Here is an 18580-nt window from a genome sequence, read left to right as displayed (position 1 = left end):
TCATAGAAACCGGAGCTGTTGATTGTTCAAGTTAGACTGCATTTATTGCAAAGTACAATAATACACAGCCGAAATCTGTTTGCAAAAAGAAGTCCCTCTTCTTTCCCAACCTCCCTTTTATCCCCAAGTCACAAGTCACTTCCCCTATGGCTGATTTCCATATGGTTCTGAGTGTCTCCCTCCCCTTAACTGCTTCTTTCCATCTGTCCTCTGCCGCATTCCCACCTGTTGGTTATCTGGCTGAAATCTTGGTTACAATGCCCTTCCTTGACCTTTCCCAGTTCCTGCTATTTAAAACTCCTTTGCAGTTTTCCTGCACCCTCCCTCTGACCCTGTAATAGTGCCATCCATCCCCCAAGCTGCTCTCTCCCACCCCACCGTGTTTACTCAAGCCCACCATAAAGATGTTATTACTCATCCCTGCTCCCCCTTCCTGACCCACAGCTTTAAGAAGCACACAGGTCAACATTTCTACAACCATTTTCAAAGCTCACAAATCTACATAAGTAACAGAGGGGGACACCGGTTAAATTGTGGGGGGTCAGCCAAAAGTGACCACCAAAAAATAAATGGTAAAAAATGAAGGCCACCACCGACCTCTCTCTTCAACAACATTTAGACTACTAAGTGGAATCAATTACTTGTCTTAAATTGTACAGTTACACAGTGTATTTATGTCTTTGGCGTAATTTAAAAAAAAAAAACTCTTTCACTGTGTAAGGAAGGTGTATGAACTTTTCTTTTTGCACTGTCAACATAAAAATTCTGATTGAGAATGAGATGTCCCCTTGTTTATGATATTCTCATCAACATCTGCAGCAGCTGGATATACTAACTTGAATCCACGGCGTCAACGCACACAATGATTGACATCACTAAGAGCCAATGAAATTGGGGGGAGGGGGGGGGGGCACACAGGGTGAAACTTATCAAAGCACAAAGATCTCAAAACATGAACATACAAGTACATATTGTAAAACAGTCACTCAATACAAAACATTCAACCAATCCTGCATTGATAATGTCTTTTAAAAGTCTTGTTTGAGCACACGAGCACTGGTAGGTGCCAGCTCTCTCTCTCTCTCTTTCCCACACACAACATCTGCTCTGTAGGAGTTCTGTAGAACTATAAATTAGCTTCGCCTTGATTAACCTCCTGTCGATTTTTAAAATTCTGTTTCAGAACAATCACATTACTTTCCGCTATTCACACATGTTCTCAGGGTGATTTGGTTACGACTGCACATTGAAAATACTGCATGGGTCTATGTCCAAAGTTATAATTTGTATACTTTTAATTCAATACTGAGGCTAGAATTGATGTATATGTATGACTATGACCGTTTTCAACAGAAGTCGTTTTTTTTGCTCGAGTTCTTTTTTTTACATTTTTTAAAATAAAGCAGCCCAATACAAAATTATTTTTTTTACATTTTTGGCATTTAGCAGACGCCTTATTCCAAAGCGACTTACAATCAATACATTTGAATACTAAGCATGTGAATCAGCAATCCACCATTCGTTGCAGGAAGAGTAATCTAGCTCGGGCCCGGGGCCACTGATAGAAGGAAAAACCTTCTCCCTATCGCCTTCTACTAAACTTTTTTTTTTTTTTACTGGAGAAACTGAGAAACAGTACAAGGGGGGCAATAGAAGTTCTTAGGGACACAGTAGAGGGGAAAGCGGGTGTCTTTAGGAGACGTAGTGGTAAGGGTCAGAAGATGTCTCAGGAGGAGCAGTTAAGGTGTAACCTGAAGAGATGGGTCTTCAAAATAACACATAGATACAATAAAACTTAAAAGGCCATTGGTGTGTGTTTTTCTTTGCCGTTAGCCTACATTACATAATCAGTATTATTAGTAGTTTGCAGAAAGGGCTGTTGGAGTGTCTTTGTCCAAGCAGGTGGAAATGAGATCATGGAAGTGTTCCACAGGGATCTGCCAGGGGCCCAGGGCCTCTCAGTCCGGACAAGGGGGGGGGGGGGTGTAGTCCAGTAGAGACAGTAAGAACGGTGTGGCCCCCCACCTGTGTGATCCCAAAACCAAACATCATTTGTACACAGTCACTCAATACAAAACAGTCAGATGACTCCTGCATTGTAATGTCTTTTTAAAATCTTGTTTGAGCACACGAGCACTGGTAGGTGCCAGTTTTCTCTTTCCCACACGAAACACATCTGTTCTGAACTAGTAGTTCTGTAGAACTTCTGTAGATTAGCTGACAGGAGATTTCAGGAGAATTCTGTGTTTCTTTTGGTAACAGACTAAGACTGTATTGTATGTGCAGCCAATTGACACAAACAGAGGTTGAAGGTAGCTAGTCCCTTTTGACAGCATTAACTGAAAATGCTTTCATATTGCAGTTTCCAGATTCCCCCTCAATGCCTCAACTGATTATTTGGTATTCAATAAAACCACTAGAGAAAGAGAAGGGAGGGGGAGATTAGCTAGAAGCCCCCAATGATCCCATCTTTTCCTTTTCAGTTTGAATAGGAACATCCATCCATCACAACCCAGCTCAGCCCAGATGGAGGGGATTAGTGTGTGTGTGTGTGTGTGTGTGTGTGTGAACTTCCTTGGGTTCAAGAGGAAACCCAGCGGAAAATTGGACACTCATTCCGCTGGTTTTGGAGTCTGGTCTGATTGGCCAGACCTGAATGACCTCTGTGTCCGAGCCGGGGTGTCCCTGGAGTGGGTGCGGTCTGACTCTGAGACTGTTCGGGTCTCAGAGAACTGTATATCTGACCCTCTCACACAGGTCAGGGCAACAGCCTCCTTTGCTGGACAGAGCCACCAGCTAACATCTAGAGGGGCCAGACGGACTCTCATGGACCTTCATCAACATCAACAACAACAACACTGGACTGGTCTGAAACTCCAGGGAAAACTGGCATGTCTTCCCACAGCTGATCACTCTGTTTCCCATTCTTTTCTAAAAAACACTGCACTCGATGAGGACATTGTCATATTCACAACCAAGGCCAGATTACAAGTCCTTCCTAGCAGACTCAACCTCTCTATTTGGTTTCCCTCCACTCAGGTTCCTCATTGCTTGCACCACACCACAGAACAGGTTACAGAAACACTATCACATATCTTGAATGGCTGTTATGTTTACAAAGGAATGTATATAGCACGTCATGACAGAATTGTGAGCCTAATAGTAAAGGACATATCACTCCACTTCCCAGTTACAGTGAAAATGTATACACATGCTTGTGTCAATGCATCCATGTTCAATTTCTGTAATGACCAATGTCACTTTTCACAATTGTCTGCTAACACACCAGATGTTGTTGTTGTTAATGAAGAGTCCAGAGAGGTGTCTGTATTAGAGGTAGCATGCACCTTTGATATAAGCCTAGAGGAAGCCTTCATGACTAAGGTCATGAAATACCAGCAGCTTGTAGACACCATCTCAGAGCTAGGCTATAGGTGTACGCTATTAGTCTTTATATTTGGCAGTCTTGGACATGTGCACAGATTGGTTGTCAGAGGACTACGTCTACTGGGAATGTCCAAGGGAGAAGCAAAAAGGCTCAGCAAGTATTGCTCTGTCTCTGCGATTATTGGCAGCCGCCAAATATGGCGGAGACGGTGTTACTTGTACCCGTGAGTCTTGTCCTGTTGTATGTGAAAGACATTGTCCATGTCTGTTTGTGAATGCATCCCATCTGTGCCTTCAGTATTTGTGTCCCTGTATACTTGTTTCTATGTGGACAGAAATAAATGATTAAAATGTGTGTAGGTGTGTGTTAGGGGTGAGTCTGAGGTGTTCTGTCTCTTCTGTTTTTAGGGAGAAGATGGCGCTCCAGGAAACGGAACCGAAGGTTGCCGTGGTTTCCAGGTAGACACAGTATAATGTGACGAGATGCAGTGTTATCTGGCTTTTGGAGAATTGTGTGTGCATGTTTGTGCTTGCCTCTCTCACATACTGTGTGTGTGTGTCTTTCTTAGGGTTATCCTGGAGCAAGAGGAGATTCTGGCGAGGCGGTAAGTCGAACCTTTAACGGTTAAAGGTTCGACTTACCACCATCTGGTAACGAGGGATGAGGGGTCAGAGGTTAAAGGTTAAAGTTTAACCTTTAACCTCTGACCCCTCATCCCTCGTTACCAGATGGTGGTGATTTAGTCAGTGACCTAGTTACCTTTAACTCAGACATTCTACAGATCAAACACATTTGTTACACTTCTTAGACGTTTTATCTGGTCACGGTAACCAGTGTGTGTGTGTGTGTGTGTGGGTGCGCGCGCACGAGAGTATATGACTCACAGGGAACTTGTGTAAACGGTCTCTGTTGTAATTGGGAATGCGGTGTAGTGTGGCGGTGATGATGGTTCTGGTCAAGACCAGCAGGGTACAAATTTATGGTTCTTTACTGACAAAGAAAATTGTTTCAAGTTCGTAAGATTCTGTTAGTGTTTGACTGCTGTGTTGTCTGCTGTTGGATCTCATCAAAGGAACAGGAAGTGGGTGTAGCTCTAATCAAGAGTCTAAACATTTACATCTAACCAAACAAGGTTAATGACAGGAAAAATGCAATTTCCGTTAAAAAAAAAGCAGAAAAAAAAGCTCCCTGCCCCACTATGCCCCCTCTCTAATCCCTCCCTCCTCCTCACCAACGCTTGCCTTGTCCTGGTTGAGATGAAATGAATTAATAATAAATAAATACACATCTTAATTCTTCCTTCTTCTAGCATTATGACTGCCAATGGCCCCTGGCTCTAGCATAGATTACTTTTTCTTATGCTGACTGTTGAATAGATGATTCACTTACTTAGACAAAATGTAAGTCACTTTGGATAAAGCCGTCTGCTAAATGCCAAACACTTTAATGGAATGTGTCGTTTGAGTGACGTGACAGGATTCCACAGTCACTTAGCACCCTCTAGTGGTACATATACTTGAAATTACATTGTCTGTTTAAAATTGCTTCCATACTATTGTAGGCATAATAACTAGTGTGTGGCTGTCAATGCTAGGAAAGACCAGGATGTCATACTGCATTCACTGATAAACACAATTCATACTGTATGTTCATATGCCAACTCCTATTCTGTTGTCTAGGCACCAACTGTTAGAAGTTGACAAAGGTACATACTCTGATAAACAATCCCCCCCCCTGCACACACCCCGCAGAACTATTGCCCCTCCCCCCCCACTGACTCTCAGTACCCGCCGCCACCCCCCCACCCTGGGATACTATGGCAATGACAATACTATGATGGCTGCACATCCCTGGTTAATGTGATCACTCTATAACCTTTGCACTACCAATGTTTACAATACTACTATTGTACGTCTCTTGATATAGCTTCTTTATACGTCTGCACATTAGATACTGTACATAAGCTACCACACTGTACAGGCTACGTAACTGTACATAGCTTATAACTGTATATACCTCTAAACTAAACTGATGTTACAATACTACCTCTGCTGCACATACTGTTATATTGCATAGTTACCTCACTATCATTCTTGTTCATGTTCTTATATCACTATTTTCACTTTTGGTTAGATGCTAAACTGCATTTCGTTGTATAGTACTTGTACTCTGCGATGACAATAAAGTTGAATCTAATCTAAAATACTGGGGGGGAGGCAGAAATCGTAGGACGGCCTATTATTATAAGGCATGGAACGGAAAAAGGAACGGCTTCAAACAGGTGGGAATGGTGTCAAACACGTTTGGTACCATTCCCCCATTCCTTTCCATGCATTACAATGAGCCTGTCCTCCAATTTCTACCTCCACCATTCTCCACGGACAGTAGAGACAGTCAAATCAAAATGATGGAACAGTTATCACATTATCCCATTGTGGGGAACATGACGCGTTCCGATTGCGCCCTCATCCCTTCACCAACTGTCCTATAGCTCCCTCTGCAGGTCGGAACGCGTCATGTTCCCCACACCCATGCATTAACAAGAACAAGCGTCAAACAAACCATGTCAGGTTTCATTTCTTTAATGAAAGGCAGACGCAATCGATCTGCAGGTTTACAGCATCATGTCAAATAGCATCTGCAATGCACTTAAAAAAAATATATAACAGCTTTTTAAGCGGAACATTTCAAATTTTCAATCCACTAATTTACAGCAATTATAACGGTCGCTCAAACTGATGCACTCTGTCAAAATAAAATAACTATTTACAGTTACTGAGGAAGCATTGCAAACCGCAATTTTAACAGGTTTTCTAAGGGCAAATGAGGAAGTACAATATGAAAACACTAGCTACTCCAGTAAGCCAAAAGTATGGTAAGATGCTATGTCTTGCTCCAATAACATTCACTGACAATTCCAATATGGATTTGACTTACGGTACTTAGTCAATGTTGTATTTACTGCCATTCTCCTTACATGCAGCACGGTATTCTTCAGTGAGAACAACTCTAGTTCAAGGAATGCATTTTCTCAGCAGCGGTCAATTGGAACAGACAATGGATGTTCCACTACTGCTAGTCAAGTCTAGCCACAGATTAAAATCGTAGGTAACCGTAGGCGTCAACTCAACTTAAACAAAGTCTTGGACAGAGTTTTACTGTACCTCAAGAGTGAGTTTTCAAGTGTCTCTTTAGATGATTGAGGCATGTGTAGGTCTTTGAACAAACATGACAATGGTATGGTCTCAACCCTGAATGGTTTAACACGTGCTTTTTTAACACACTCCCATCCGAGAAACCCTTCCCACATTGAGTGCAGATGTATGGGCGTTCACCCGTATGAACACGCATGTGCAGCGTTACTTTACTCGCTGTGGTGAACGCTTTGGTACAGAGGGTACATTTGAAAGGCTTCTCCCCTGTGTGGGTGCGAATATGGCTCTGAAGCGCACCAGCTTGGTTGAACGCCTTACCACAGACGGCGCAAAAGTAGGGCTTCTCTCCCGTGTGAATCCTTATGTGATTATTCAGACTGCCTGAGGACGTGAAACATTTCGAGCAGTACGTGCACTGGTACGGGCGCTCGCCTGTATGGGTACGCATATGTAGCTTCAGGTCGTATTTATTCTTAAAACCCTTCCCACAGCGACGACAAAGCTCTGATTTCTGCTGGTTGTGGCGCAGCTCGTGGTTCGCCAGACATTTTGGGGAAATGAAGCACTTTCCACATTGGCTGCACTCATAGGGTTTCTCATGATGAATCCTCTGATGGATCCTCAACTCACTTAAGCCGGGAAATCCCTCCCCACAGTATCTGCATTTGAAACGGTGGTCCTGGGTGTGGGTTAGCTGGTGACTCTTCAGCTGGTGGTTCCTAAGCAAGTGTGACTTCTTAAAGCCCTTTCCGCAATGTGAACAGTCAAACCTTTGCGTCTGTTCTGAACACTGATGTCTAGCCCTCTCACGTTGAGATCTAAAACTGCTCCCACATTTTGTACAGATATAGGCTGCATTCTTGCACTTTCTCCGCCTGTGGCCAGACAGGTCTGTTTCTCTCCTGAACGCCTTTCCACACTGAGAACACTTGTAAGGCTTCCCCCCTGTGTGAAATCTTTGGTGCTCAAGGAATTCATAGCGATATCTAAAACATCTCCCACACTGGGGGCAATTATGGGACGCACGCTGCCGGGGATGAAGAGATATAACGAGATTTGTCTTGAATGATGTGGGGCTCTCGGTTGAAGTGGAAGGAATTTGAGAGCTGGGAGAAGAACCATCGTCAAGCATCGCAGTCTGAGAAGCAGACTTTCTTCTCTTTTGTTTGCCTTCTTTTGTCACAATCGTCAGTACGCCAGTCCCCTCGTCCGAATCGTGGGCCTGCAGGGTGGGGCTCTCGCCGTCAGGAAGCGCCTGAAGATGGCGCTGTTCATGCTTAGCCAGACTCTTTGTGGAGATGAAGCACTTCCCACATTGGTTGCACTGGAAGGGTTTCTCGTGATCCATCCTCTGATGGTATCGCAAGTCTCCAATTGCAAGGAAACCCTCCCCACAGTATCCACACTTGAAACAACGGTCCTGGGTGTGTGTTAGCTGGTGCTCCTTCAGCAAGAGCAGCTTACCGAAGCTCTTCCCACACGTTGAACAGTTGTACCTTCGCACCCGTTGCGTGCACTGATGTCTGAACTTCTCGAGGGTAGAGCCGAAACTGCTCCCGCACTTGATGCAAAGATAGGCTGCATTCTTACACTTTCTCCTCCTGTGGCCGGACAGCTCGGTTGCAGTTCTGAAGGATTTTATGCACTGGGAGCACTTGTACGGTCTCTCCCCCGTGTGAAATCTCAGGTGTTCAAGGAGTTCATATCGATACTTAAAACTCTTCACACACTGGGGGCACTTGTGGACAACTCGCTGTAGATGCGGCTCTGGCATAATGGACTCTGTTTTGAAGGTTGTTTGGCACTCAATTGAGGTGGAAGGAACTTCAGAGCTGACCGAAGGATCTTCTTCAAGCAACACCGGGGACTGGGGAGCAGCATTCATTTCCTGGTCACATGTGATTTGGTGAGAGGCATTGGCCATTGTCAGTGAGGCAGGAAAAGATAAGGAAGTGAGGAGGTGATCCTCTGGTTGGAATGGATCTGCACAGAGACAGGTTAGTCCAGGTTAGTATGGTATTTTCATCATATTTATATCTTATACTCTATATTTATATCTTATAACTCTTCACACAGTACCATTTACACACTATCTTGGGAGGTTTGGCGAGGAGACGATCTGAACATATTTAAATATAAAAATGAATGAACAAAGCAGGGAAATTCAATGTAACGTTATTTTTTTAATACACATTCCATATCTCAGACTCACCGCTCTTGGCCAACTTCCCATGGCATTGTTTGTTCTGGAGCAGGAACTTCAGGTCATCTTCATCAGAAACAGTCTGCATACACTCCTCTAGGACCGACGGGGCCTCGCTAATCCAGGACGCAGTCTAAAGATACCAGCAAGAATGTTTGTTACGGCTTCAATCTGCAATTTGTTCATACAATCCAGTGGATTACCGACAAAAAGAGCATCTAATGACAATCAAATTATCTCTATTTCGGCACTGTCAAGCTGCAAAAAGCCCACCTGTATCTTCAAATACAGAGTAAACAGACCAAGTGAATGAGCAGTACAGTTTGCCTTTATTGAAAATGTATTAAATTGGGGCCATATTGTCACAGTTTTTTCAGAGTCTGTGCTACCGTCTACAGTGTGGTGTCTGTACCTGCTTGAAGTCTGGTACTGGCAGCAGCTCCTCCAGTCTGGAGAGGAACTCACAGACCAGTGTCTGCAGCGCTGAGTCAAAGTCAGGACCGTACTCCACGGGGAACACATTCTGAAAGTCAGATGTAGAGAGATTTAGAACCTGTTGAATACATACAAAATGCAACCTTCCTACCTTAACGTAATCACTGATCTGATGTGACTTCGTACTGGGCCACAGAGAGAACAAAAATGGTTACATGTTTGAACAATAATATGGGAAGAGATATTGAACCCATCAGTTTCAACCCTAGTTTCTAAGCCTAGCCCTATCCGTTTATTCTGTGCAGCGTCTTACCTTGAGGAAATGTTCTCTCCCCTCTGTATCGTGCAGAAGTCTTTGGACCAGCCTCATGAAGTTAGCCTCCGGTGCTTCGATTACGGCATCAAGTGACTGCATCACAAGACACACAGACGTTACAAGCTGAACACGTTCTTGTGTTAAAGAAAACAAACAAACAAATCACAATGACTCACCTCTTCTGTGCAAGACGATTGGATTCTGTCAAGGTGGGTTTTAACGGTGTCAAGATCCTCTGGGTGTTCTGAGCGTAACAGCTCCAGAGTCATCTGCGACAAAGATAGACTGATTACCGTCATCGTCATCATTTAGGGTGATTTTTCATTACTTGAAACCCACAAGAGAAGGGTAGAAACTAGCAATTATGAGGAACAGTATGTTTAGTGGATAAAGGTCAATGGACAGCACAGTTGTGTCTTGAATACCATAATAGACTATAAAAGTGCTCCAATGCTTATTATATATGAGATAAGTAGGGGCTAGCGTGGAGTTGGAACACTCGGTGCTCTTACCCTTGCTCTTAGCCCCAGAGAGAGCAGTCTCCTCTCCCTTTCGCTCAGAAGTTCTGGAACTGCCTCTGTAACCATGGAGACAAATTCCTCCAGTCTCCCGTAGTGTTTGATGTTCCTCTGGCGCACCACCTGCCACATAACTGCTGACCTCAGCCGCAGAGGTGGAACCAGGAGGCCCAAGGATGCTAGTGGCACCAGAGGGCATTCTAGAGTGTGGAGGGAGAGAGAGAGAGAGAGAGAGAGAGAGGGGAGGGGGAGAGAGAGAGGAGAGAGAGAGGGGAGGGAGAGGGGAGAGAGAGAGAGGAGGGAGAGGGAGAGGAGGGGGAGGGAGAGAGAGGAGGGAGAGAGGGAGGAGGGGGGGGGGGGAGAGGAGGAGGGGGGGGAGAGGAGGGGAGAGGGAGGGAGAGAGAGAGGAGGGAGAGAGAGGAGAGGGAGGGAGAGATAGGAGAGGGAGGGGAGGAGGGGGGGGGGGAGAGGAGGAGGGGGGGGAGAGGAGGGGGGGGGGAGAGAGGAGGGGAGGGGGGGAGAGAGAGGAGGGGAGGAGAGAGAGAGGAGGGGAGGGGGAGAGAGAGAGAGGAGGGGGGGGAGAGAGAGAGGGGAGGGGGGGGAAGAGAGGGGAGGGGGGGAGAGAGGGGAGGGGGGGGAGAGGAGGGGGAGGGAGAGGAAGAGGAGGGGGAGGGAGAGGAAGAGGAGGGGGAGGGGGAGGGAGAGGAGGGGGAGGGAGAGGAGGGGGAGGGGGGGAGGGAGAGGAGGGGGAGGGAGAGAGAGAGGAGGGGAAGGGAGAGAGAGAGGGAGGGGGGGGAGAGAGGGGAGGGGGGGGGAGAGAGGGGAGGGGGGGGGAGAGAGGGGAGGGGGGGGGAGAGAGGGGAGGGGGGGGGAGAGAGGGGAGGGGGGGGGGAGAGAGGGGAGGGGGGGAGAGAGAGGAGGGGAGGAGAGAGAGGGGAGGGAGGGGGGAGAGAGAGGGGAGGGAGGGGGGAGAGAGAGAGAGGAGGGGAGGGGGGGAGAGAGAGAGGAGGGGAGGGGGGGGGAGAGAGAGAGGAGGGGAGGGGGGGGAGAGAGAGAGGAGGGGAGGGGGGGGGGAGAGAGAGAGGAGGGGAGGGAGAGAGAGAGAGAGAGAGAGGGGAGGGGGGGAGAGAGAGAGGAGGGGAGGGGGGGGGGAGAGAGGAGGGGAGGGGGGGGGGAGAGAGGAGGGGAGGGGGGGGGGAGAGAGAGGAGGGGAGGGGGGGGGGGAGAGAGAGGAGGGGAGGGGGGGGGGGAGAGAGAGGAGGGGAGGGGGGGGGAGAGAGAGGAGGGGAGGGGGGGGGGAGAGAGAGGAGGGGAGGGAGAGAGAGAGGAGGGGAGGGGGGGGAGAGAGAGAGAGGAGGGGAGGGGGGGGAGAGAGAGAGAGAGAGGGGGGGAGAGAGAGAGAGAGAGGGGGGAGGGAGAGAGAGGAGGGGGAGGGAGAGAGAGGAGGGGGGGGGGAGGGAGAGAGAGGAGGGGGGGGGGAGGGAGAGAGAGGAGGGGGGGGGGAGGGAGAGAGAGGAGGGGGGGGGGAGGGAGAGAGAGGAGGGGGGGGGGAGGGAGAGAGAGGAGGGGGGGGGGAGGGAGAGAGAGGAGGGGGAGGGAGAGGAGGTTGAGACACCAAAGTTGGAATGGACCCTGCTTGAGTTGTCAAAAGAATTGATGAAGAACTACTTCTGTTGCTTCCTTCCTGAGTACAGAGTTGAACCCTTTCAAGACAGAAAACAAGACACACGTACACCCTAAGGGACCATAATATTATCATCTGGAGTTCTGCTCTGGGCGAAGCCCTTTGCTCAGATTATGGCTCCATCAGTCTACATGTATGCAATGTTGGCCTGTGAACATTACAGATCTATTGAACAGTTACTGTATCCAACACAAAGTTGATCATTCATGATTAAAATGGAACCTGGTGGATATTTCATCAATACATGAATGAAAGTTAGAGAATGATACCATGGTTACAACGTCAGCAAGTCAGAGAGCTGCCTGGCTAGTTAGCCATCTGAGCTAGCTTAGCAGTAAGAGCGCGGGGTAATGTAATGCTCATTGTTTCAGGGATTAGTCCGAAACACGGGTCTGACTAATTCCTGGGATGAAAACCTTTCTCGGGACGTTCGTGATAACGTTTTAGGTTTGTAACGTGACTTTAACTAGTTACTCTGCATAAGCAGATTACTCAACTCAAAAATACAAGTTGATTAAGAAACGCGATACGGCCTTTGCAACTTCGTTCACCAACGACATTTCATAACAGGAACCTTTTCCTTGCATATCTCTTTCCCAGCAATTACACTGACCCCGAAACAGAGCTAACCGCTAGCTAAGCTACCTGATAGTCAAATGTGGCAAATATGCCAAACAACCGATAAGGTTACAATGCAGCTAAAGTTCCATGACAACAACAATGTGTACATACCCATGTCTTCCTCTGACAAACTTATACCTGCGTGGTTTTCAGGTCAGAGAAATGTTCCACATTACTAGCATAGCATTTGTCTCGTTCGCGACAGTCCTAGCTTGTACCAACACAAGCACAGCCGCCAGAGGGAGATGGCAGCAGCGCAGCCAATCAGCAAAGGCGACCGCGTGAAATCCTGAACATTCATTGGTCGAGAGCAGATCAATCTTTGCGTGTACCCGCCTCCTTTCCCGGGTGAAGATTCTTGTAAACACGGACCGTGGATCAGTTTTAATCAACGACAATCCTTATAAGAAAGCAACATTGATCACATTCAACAAATAAATCTGTTTCTGATAATGAACCACCAACACCAAGTTTACAGTATTTTGAAGACAATTTGAATACCATACAGTTAAAGTCGGAAGTCTACTTACACTTAGGTTGAAGTCATTATTATTATCATCATAATTAACCACTCCATAGATTTCATGTTAACTAACTATAGTTTTGGCAAGTCGGTTAGGACTATCTACTTTGTGCAAATCATTTTCCCAACAATTGTTTATAGACAGATAATTTTACTTATAATTCCCTACACCAGTGCCTAACTAAGTTTACTGTGCCTGAGTTTAAAATGTATGTAAACTTCCAACTGCAACTGTATTCTAAGACAAGAAAAGGGACTACATTATCTCATAGAATGCTGCAAACAAATCAAGTCAGATACAGATCTGAAGCAGATATGGTGATAGCATTTATTAACATTTATTAGACAAAAATATTTTTTTGTCATAATTATGGGATCAACAAGTTCAACATACAAACGGCTATTGCAGTGGGTAATGTATTATTATTACTATTATTATTATGACCATCAACACCAAAAATAACTGTAACACACAAAAAAACGTCACTTGCAGTTGAAGCAAAGCATAACAGCAGTTCACGCATGACAGTGGCAAACATCTTCCATGATTCCGTTATCATTTATCCGTTATTATCTCAACAGGAAAAAAGAGAATAAAACGGCGAACAGTTGTATACATTGGTATAATACAAATAATTTTAAGTGATTTTCACAATAGAATTACAGTTTTTCAGAAGGTTTCAAAAAGCTCATGATTCACTGTAACTAATCATTAACACATTTGTATTTGTGAACTCAACTTAATTTAATAATTTTGCCATTTAGCAGACGCTTTTATCCAAAGCGACTTACAATTACGAATTACAGGGACATTCCCCCTGGAGTAACTGAGGGCTAAGTGCCTTACTCAAGGGCACACTAGTAGTGGTGTGGCTTCAGGCGGGATTTGAACTCACAACCTTCCGATCACAAGTCCAACTCACTATCCACTAGACCACCACTACCCCCTCAACTTTAAATGAACATACTGTTTTCTTTAAGAATGAGTTTTAAGGTGTCTCTTCAGGTGATTGAGGCAAGTGTAAGTCTTTGTACAAACTTGACACGGGTACGGTCTCACCCCTGAGTGGTTAAGCATGTGTTTCTTTAATTCATTACCACGTGAAAAACCTCTCCCACACTCATGACAAGTGTACGGACGTTCCCCGGTGTGAACACGCATGTGAAGCGTTACTTTACTGGCCATGGTGAATCCTTTACCACACACGGTGCATTTGTACGGCTTCTCGCCTGTATGGGTGCGCCTGTGGATCTGCAGTTCACCCCCTGAACAAAACGCCTTCCCACAATCAGAGCAAAGATAGGGTTTCTCTCCAGTGTGAGTCCGTATGTGTATATTCAGATTCCCTGACACTGAGAAACGCTTCCCACAGTAGGTGCACTGAAATGGGCGCTCGCCTGTGTGAGTCCGCATATGTAGCTTCAAATCAGATTTATTTTTAAAAGCCTTCCCACAGCGAGGACAAACTTGTGTTCTCTTCTGGTTATGACGCTGTTCATGGCCGGCCAGGGAGGCTGGGGAACTATAGAACTTCCCACAGTGCTTGCACTGGAGCGCGTTCTCCACCGGATGCATCCTTTGGTGGGTCCTCAACTCACTCATGCTGGGAAAAGTTTCGCCACACTGTCTGCACGTGAAAAGACGGTCCTGCGTATGAGTCAGCTGGTGCTTTCCCAGCAGGTACGCCTTCTTGAAGCTCTTGCCACACTCTGAACAGTCAAACTTTTGGGCGTTCTGCTGTGAGCACAGGTGCCTAAACTTCTCGTGTATAGATCCAAAACTGTTCCCACATTTGATACAAATATAGGCGGCGTTTACGCACTGTGTCCGCCTGTGAGTAGACAGGTCAGATGTCCTCCTGAAGGCTTTCCCACACTGGGAACACTTGTAGGGGTTCTCGCCAGTGTGGAGTCTCTGATGTTCGAGAAGTTCATACCGATAGATAAAACACCTGCCACACTGAGGGCACTTATGGGCGACCCGCCGTCGTGGAGGACCACATACTATGGAGTTTGGAGTGGAGGATGTGGGACTCTCAGTTGAGGTGGAGGGACCTTCAGAGCCGGCCGAAGGTCCTTCATGAAGCATCGCATCCTGAGGAGCAGTGTCAGTTTTCTTTTCTTTATCTCCAGGGATATCTAGAACTCTGCCATCTTCCTCAGAACTCAATCTAACACTCGGCTCCTCCACACTTCCCACACCATGCTGATCTTTTCCTCCTTGGGTTTCGGTCACATCTGTCCTATTCTCATTGCCATTAAAGCTTGCTCTTCGCTCAGCCATTTGGCCACTGACGCAGTCCGTCAAGGTCCCCGGCTGCACATCCCTAGCCCGAGTAGCGAGGCTCTCAGAGTCAGGGATAGCTTTTGATTTGCTGTCACATGGGCTTTGGTGAGAGGCATTGGCAATTTTCACTGAAGGAGGGAGAGATAAGGCAGACAGGAGGCGATCCTCGGATGGCATGGGAGCTTAAAGGCAAAAAAAGAAAAGAGAAACGATTGTATTTCAATTTCCCTCTGACATTAAAGATGAATTAACTTTGTGAGAAAAAAAAAAGAAACAAACTATAAACTAAAAGAAACTAGGGTTATTAATTCAGGGTAGATTCAATTACTACTCACACATGCCAGTCAATGGGGAACACATAAAGATATACACATTACACAAATTCTCAGATAGAACCTTACCACTCTTGGCCAATCTCCCATGGCATTGTTTGCTCTGGAGAAGGAATTTCAGGTCATTTCCGTGAGAGAGACACTGCATGTACTCTTCCAGGACAGTGGGGGCCGCCCCACTGATCCAGGATGCAGTCTGAAGACAACAGCGAGAATATAATGGAAAAATAAGTCTTGTTACAGTAGGATGAATTAATGCTACTCTTTCTACTATTACTTAGTACATAGTGAACATTTGCTTGATGACGCTGTCTCAGTGTAGTCTATGTACCTCCTTGAAGTCTGGTACTGGCAGCAGCTCCTCCAGTCTGGAGAGGAACTCACAGACCAGTGTCTGCAGCGCTGAGTCAAAGTCAGGACCGTACTCCACAGGGAACACATTCTGAAAGTCAGATGAAGAGAGACAATACAATTGAAATCATCAATAATGATATTATAGCTGATCTCTGATGTTCTCTTGTCACCCATCGTGTTCAGTGAATGGAAACAGGAAATAAATATGATCTACATCAGATGGTTTCAAGCTTCACTGTACCTTGAGGAAGTGTTCCCGCCCATCCGGGTCTTCCAGCAGGCTTTCCACCAGTCTTACAAAGTCCGCCTCAGGTGCTTCCATCGCTGCATCAGACTGTAACATAATACACAACACAGACCTCTTAAGCTGAACACCTACCGTACCTCTTTTTCCCCCACGGAAACGTGAAAGTCAGAACCACTCACCTGTTTAATACAAAATGAACGGATTCTGTCCAGGTGGCTTCTGACAGTCTTGAGATAATCAGGATGTTGCGACTGTAGCAGATCTACTGTCATCTGAAACAAGGATTCGTCGATTTTAATCACCTGCCAGGCTATACTGCAATTTGAGTTACCACAGTAGAGAGACACTAGAGGGCGATCTGAGCAAGTGTTTGTTTAGATGTTATCTTACCAGTCAGTGTAATGTAAGAAAGAAGACACCACTAGTACAGAACCGTATGGTGGATATCTTACCCTCGCTCTAAGCCCTAAGGCAAGCAGCCTACTCTGCTTGTCGTTCAGAAGTTCTGGGATGGCCTCTGTGACCATGGAGACAAACTCCTCTAGTTTCTCATAGTGCTTAATGTTCCTCTGGCGGACCACCTGCCACATCACAGCCGACATGAGCCGCACCGGTGGAACCAGGAGGCCCAGGGACGACAGTGGAAAGGGGGATTCTACAGGGTGGAGAAAAGTATAGAGGAGGTGGTTAGATAATCATATCATAACTCAATCAATCACTAACTGTACACATAATCAATGGACTGCATCAACAGTCTAAAATCAATGGCCTCTTCTCATTGTAATATTTCCTTCATCCGCATTGATATAAAGCGTCAAGAGAAAGCACATTTCAGAAAGGCACCCCCACATTGCTATCATCAATCCTGTGAGTGCCAGAGAGATAAAGAGAGGAAGCCATCGTGTTGGAAAACTGTGCACACACACAGACACACCCCTCCTTCCTTCCTCATCGGTGGTCAGTGACAGCTCAATGCCACATTAGTTCCACACATTGTTTGAAACTCGTTCATTTTTCCATCAACTATTATACTACTATAATTCTGCACTCTACTGGATAGGGTTTGTGTAAGAGCCCATGCTTACACTAGCCATTAATAATGCTGCACACTTACAAGGAAAAGTATGACGAATTGGGAGGCAGGGAATGGGACCCCTTCAAACGCAAAGATATGTCGCCCATTCATGCTACTGTATTCTTCTCCACTACGAGCTTTGGTCATTCAGGAAATATATGAAAGCTACATTTACACACCTGACAGACACGTTATATTCAGAACCATAACACAACATGGAACATCTTCGTTTCAGGTATTAGTCAGACCCCCACATGACAGATGTGTCTCTTTCTCTCTGGGCTATAGCTCCAAACACGTGGCTTTGCAATAACAAGTAGAATCAGCGAACACATACCCATCTGGGCCCCACTGAAGACCACTGAGGTTTTGGAAAGGGAAATTACGTTGATGTTTAATACTGTGACTGTCAAACTAACAGAGACTTCTCCCCTTCGTGTTCCTCTTCGTTTGTGGGAGATGGCGACAGTGAACATTTCCGGGGTAAACACATTCTGAAAGACTGTCAGAATAAAAGCTCACGTTTAGAACATCTGGCAGATTATGTCAGTGCGTGACGTAACTGAAACGTTTCACTGCCCTTTAAATCATTTGTTTTATACAATATTTTGAGAATGAAATACACACTATGAATGAACACATGTGGAATGATGTACTTAACAAAAAAGTGTGAAATAACTCTAAACATGTCTTATATTTTAGATTCCTCAAAGTAGCCACCCTTTGCTTTTTTGTTGTTAATAAAATATATATTTGTTGTTGTTAATAAAATATATAATAATAATATTAAATATATATATATAATAACATATTATTATTAACACATATTATATTAAATATTATTATAATATATTTTATTAACAACAAAAAAGCAACGGGTGGCTACTTTGAGGAATCTAAAATATAAGACATATTTAGAGTTATTTAACACTTTATTGTTAAATACATAATTCCTATGTGTTCATTCATAGTTTTGATGCCTTCAGTGAGAATCTACAATGTACCAAATAGTCATGAAAATAAAGGAAACGCATTGAATGAGAAGGTGTGTCCAAACTGTTGGCCTGTACTGTACATCATTCAATTAATAACATGTGGAGTAAAAGCAGGTGGAGTAAAGGGAAGAGGGAGGAGAGAACCTGCAGGTTTTGAGCCTTTGAAGGAGAGAAATGTGTTTCTTTAGCCAGGTTCACTGGAGCCTAATGGAATGAAATGAAGCCCCCCTCCCTATCGGAGGTATCTCACACGATTGTACTTGTATAACCGGAGTGACAAATAAACATATTTTATCCTGTATCTTGTGTTCTAGTTTTCTAGACATCTTTTATCTAGTATCTAGTTCCTCTGTCTATTTTTCTGTTAATGAACAACATTTTTGGAGCAATATATAACAAATAAAGACATGCTTTATGAGTCTCATTAGATATGCTAAAGTTGTATTT

The 18580-nt window shown here is 45.3% G+C and overlaps 2 protein-coding genes across 2 annotated transcripts; both read right to left on the bottom strand.

The window, feature by feature from the left end:
- Positions 1 to 13221: 13221 nt before the first annotated feature.
- Positions 13222 to 15560, bottom strand: LOC308171840 (uncharacterized protein). The gene is made up of 2 exons (XM_080546738.1): positions 15532 to 15560; positions 13222 to 15312 (listed from the first exon to the last, which is right to left on the bottom strand). Exon 2 carries the CDS (start codon positions 15305 to 15307, stop codon positions 13820 to 13822), a length of 1488 nt encoding a protein of 495 aa, XP_080402864.1. The 5' UTR covers positions 15308 to 15312; positions 15532 to 15560; the 3' UTR covers positions 13222 to 13819.
- Positions 15561 to 15775: 215 nt separating this feature from the next.
- Positions 15776 to 17569, bottom strand: LOC308172123 (TERF1-interacting nuclear factor 2-like; the record flags this gene model as incomplete). Its single annotated transcript, XM_080547033.1, has 5 exons — positions 17476 to 17569; positions 16516 to 16718; positions 16243 to 16335; positions 16058 to 16150; positions 15776 to 15904 (listed from the first exon to the last, which is right to left on the bottom strand). Exons 1-5 carry the CDS (start codon positions 17477 to 17479, stop codon positions 15776 to 15778), a joined length of 522 nt encoding a protein of 173 aa, XP_080403159.1. The 5' UTR covers positions 17480 to 17569.
- Positions 17570 to 18580: the final 1011 nt, after the last annotated feature.

This window comes from Nansenia antarctica, assembly GCF_963989245.1.
Source record: "Nansenia antarctica genome assembly, chromosome: 16".
Lineage (NCBI taxonomy): Eukaryota > Metazoa > Chordata > Actinopteri > Argentiniformes > Microstomatidae > Nansenia > Nansenia antarctica.
Note: the sequence above shows the minus strand (reverse complement) of the source record. Positions and strands in the feature narration are given on the sequence as shown.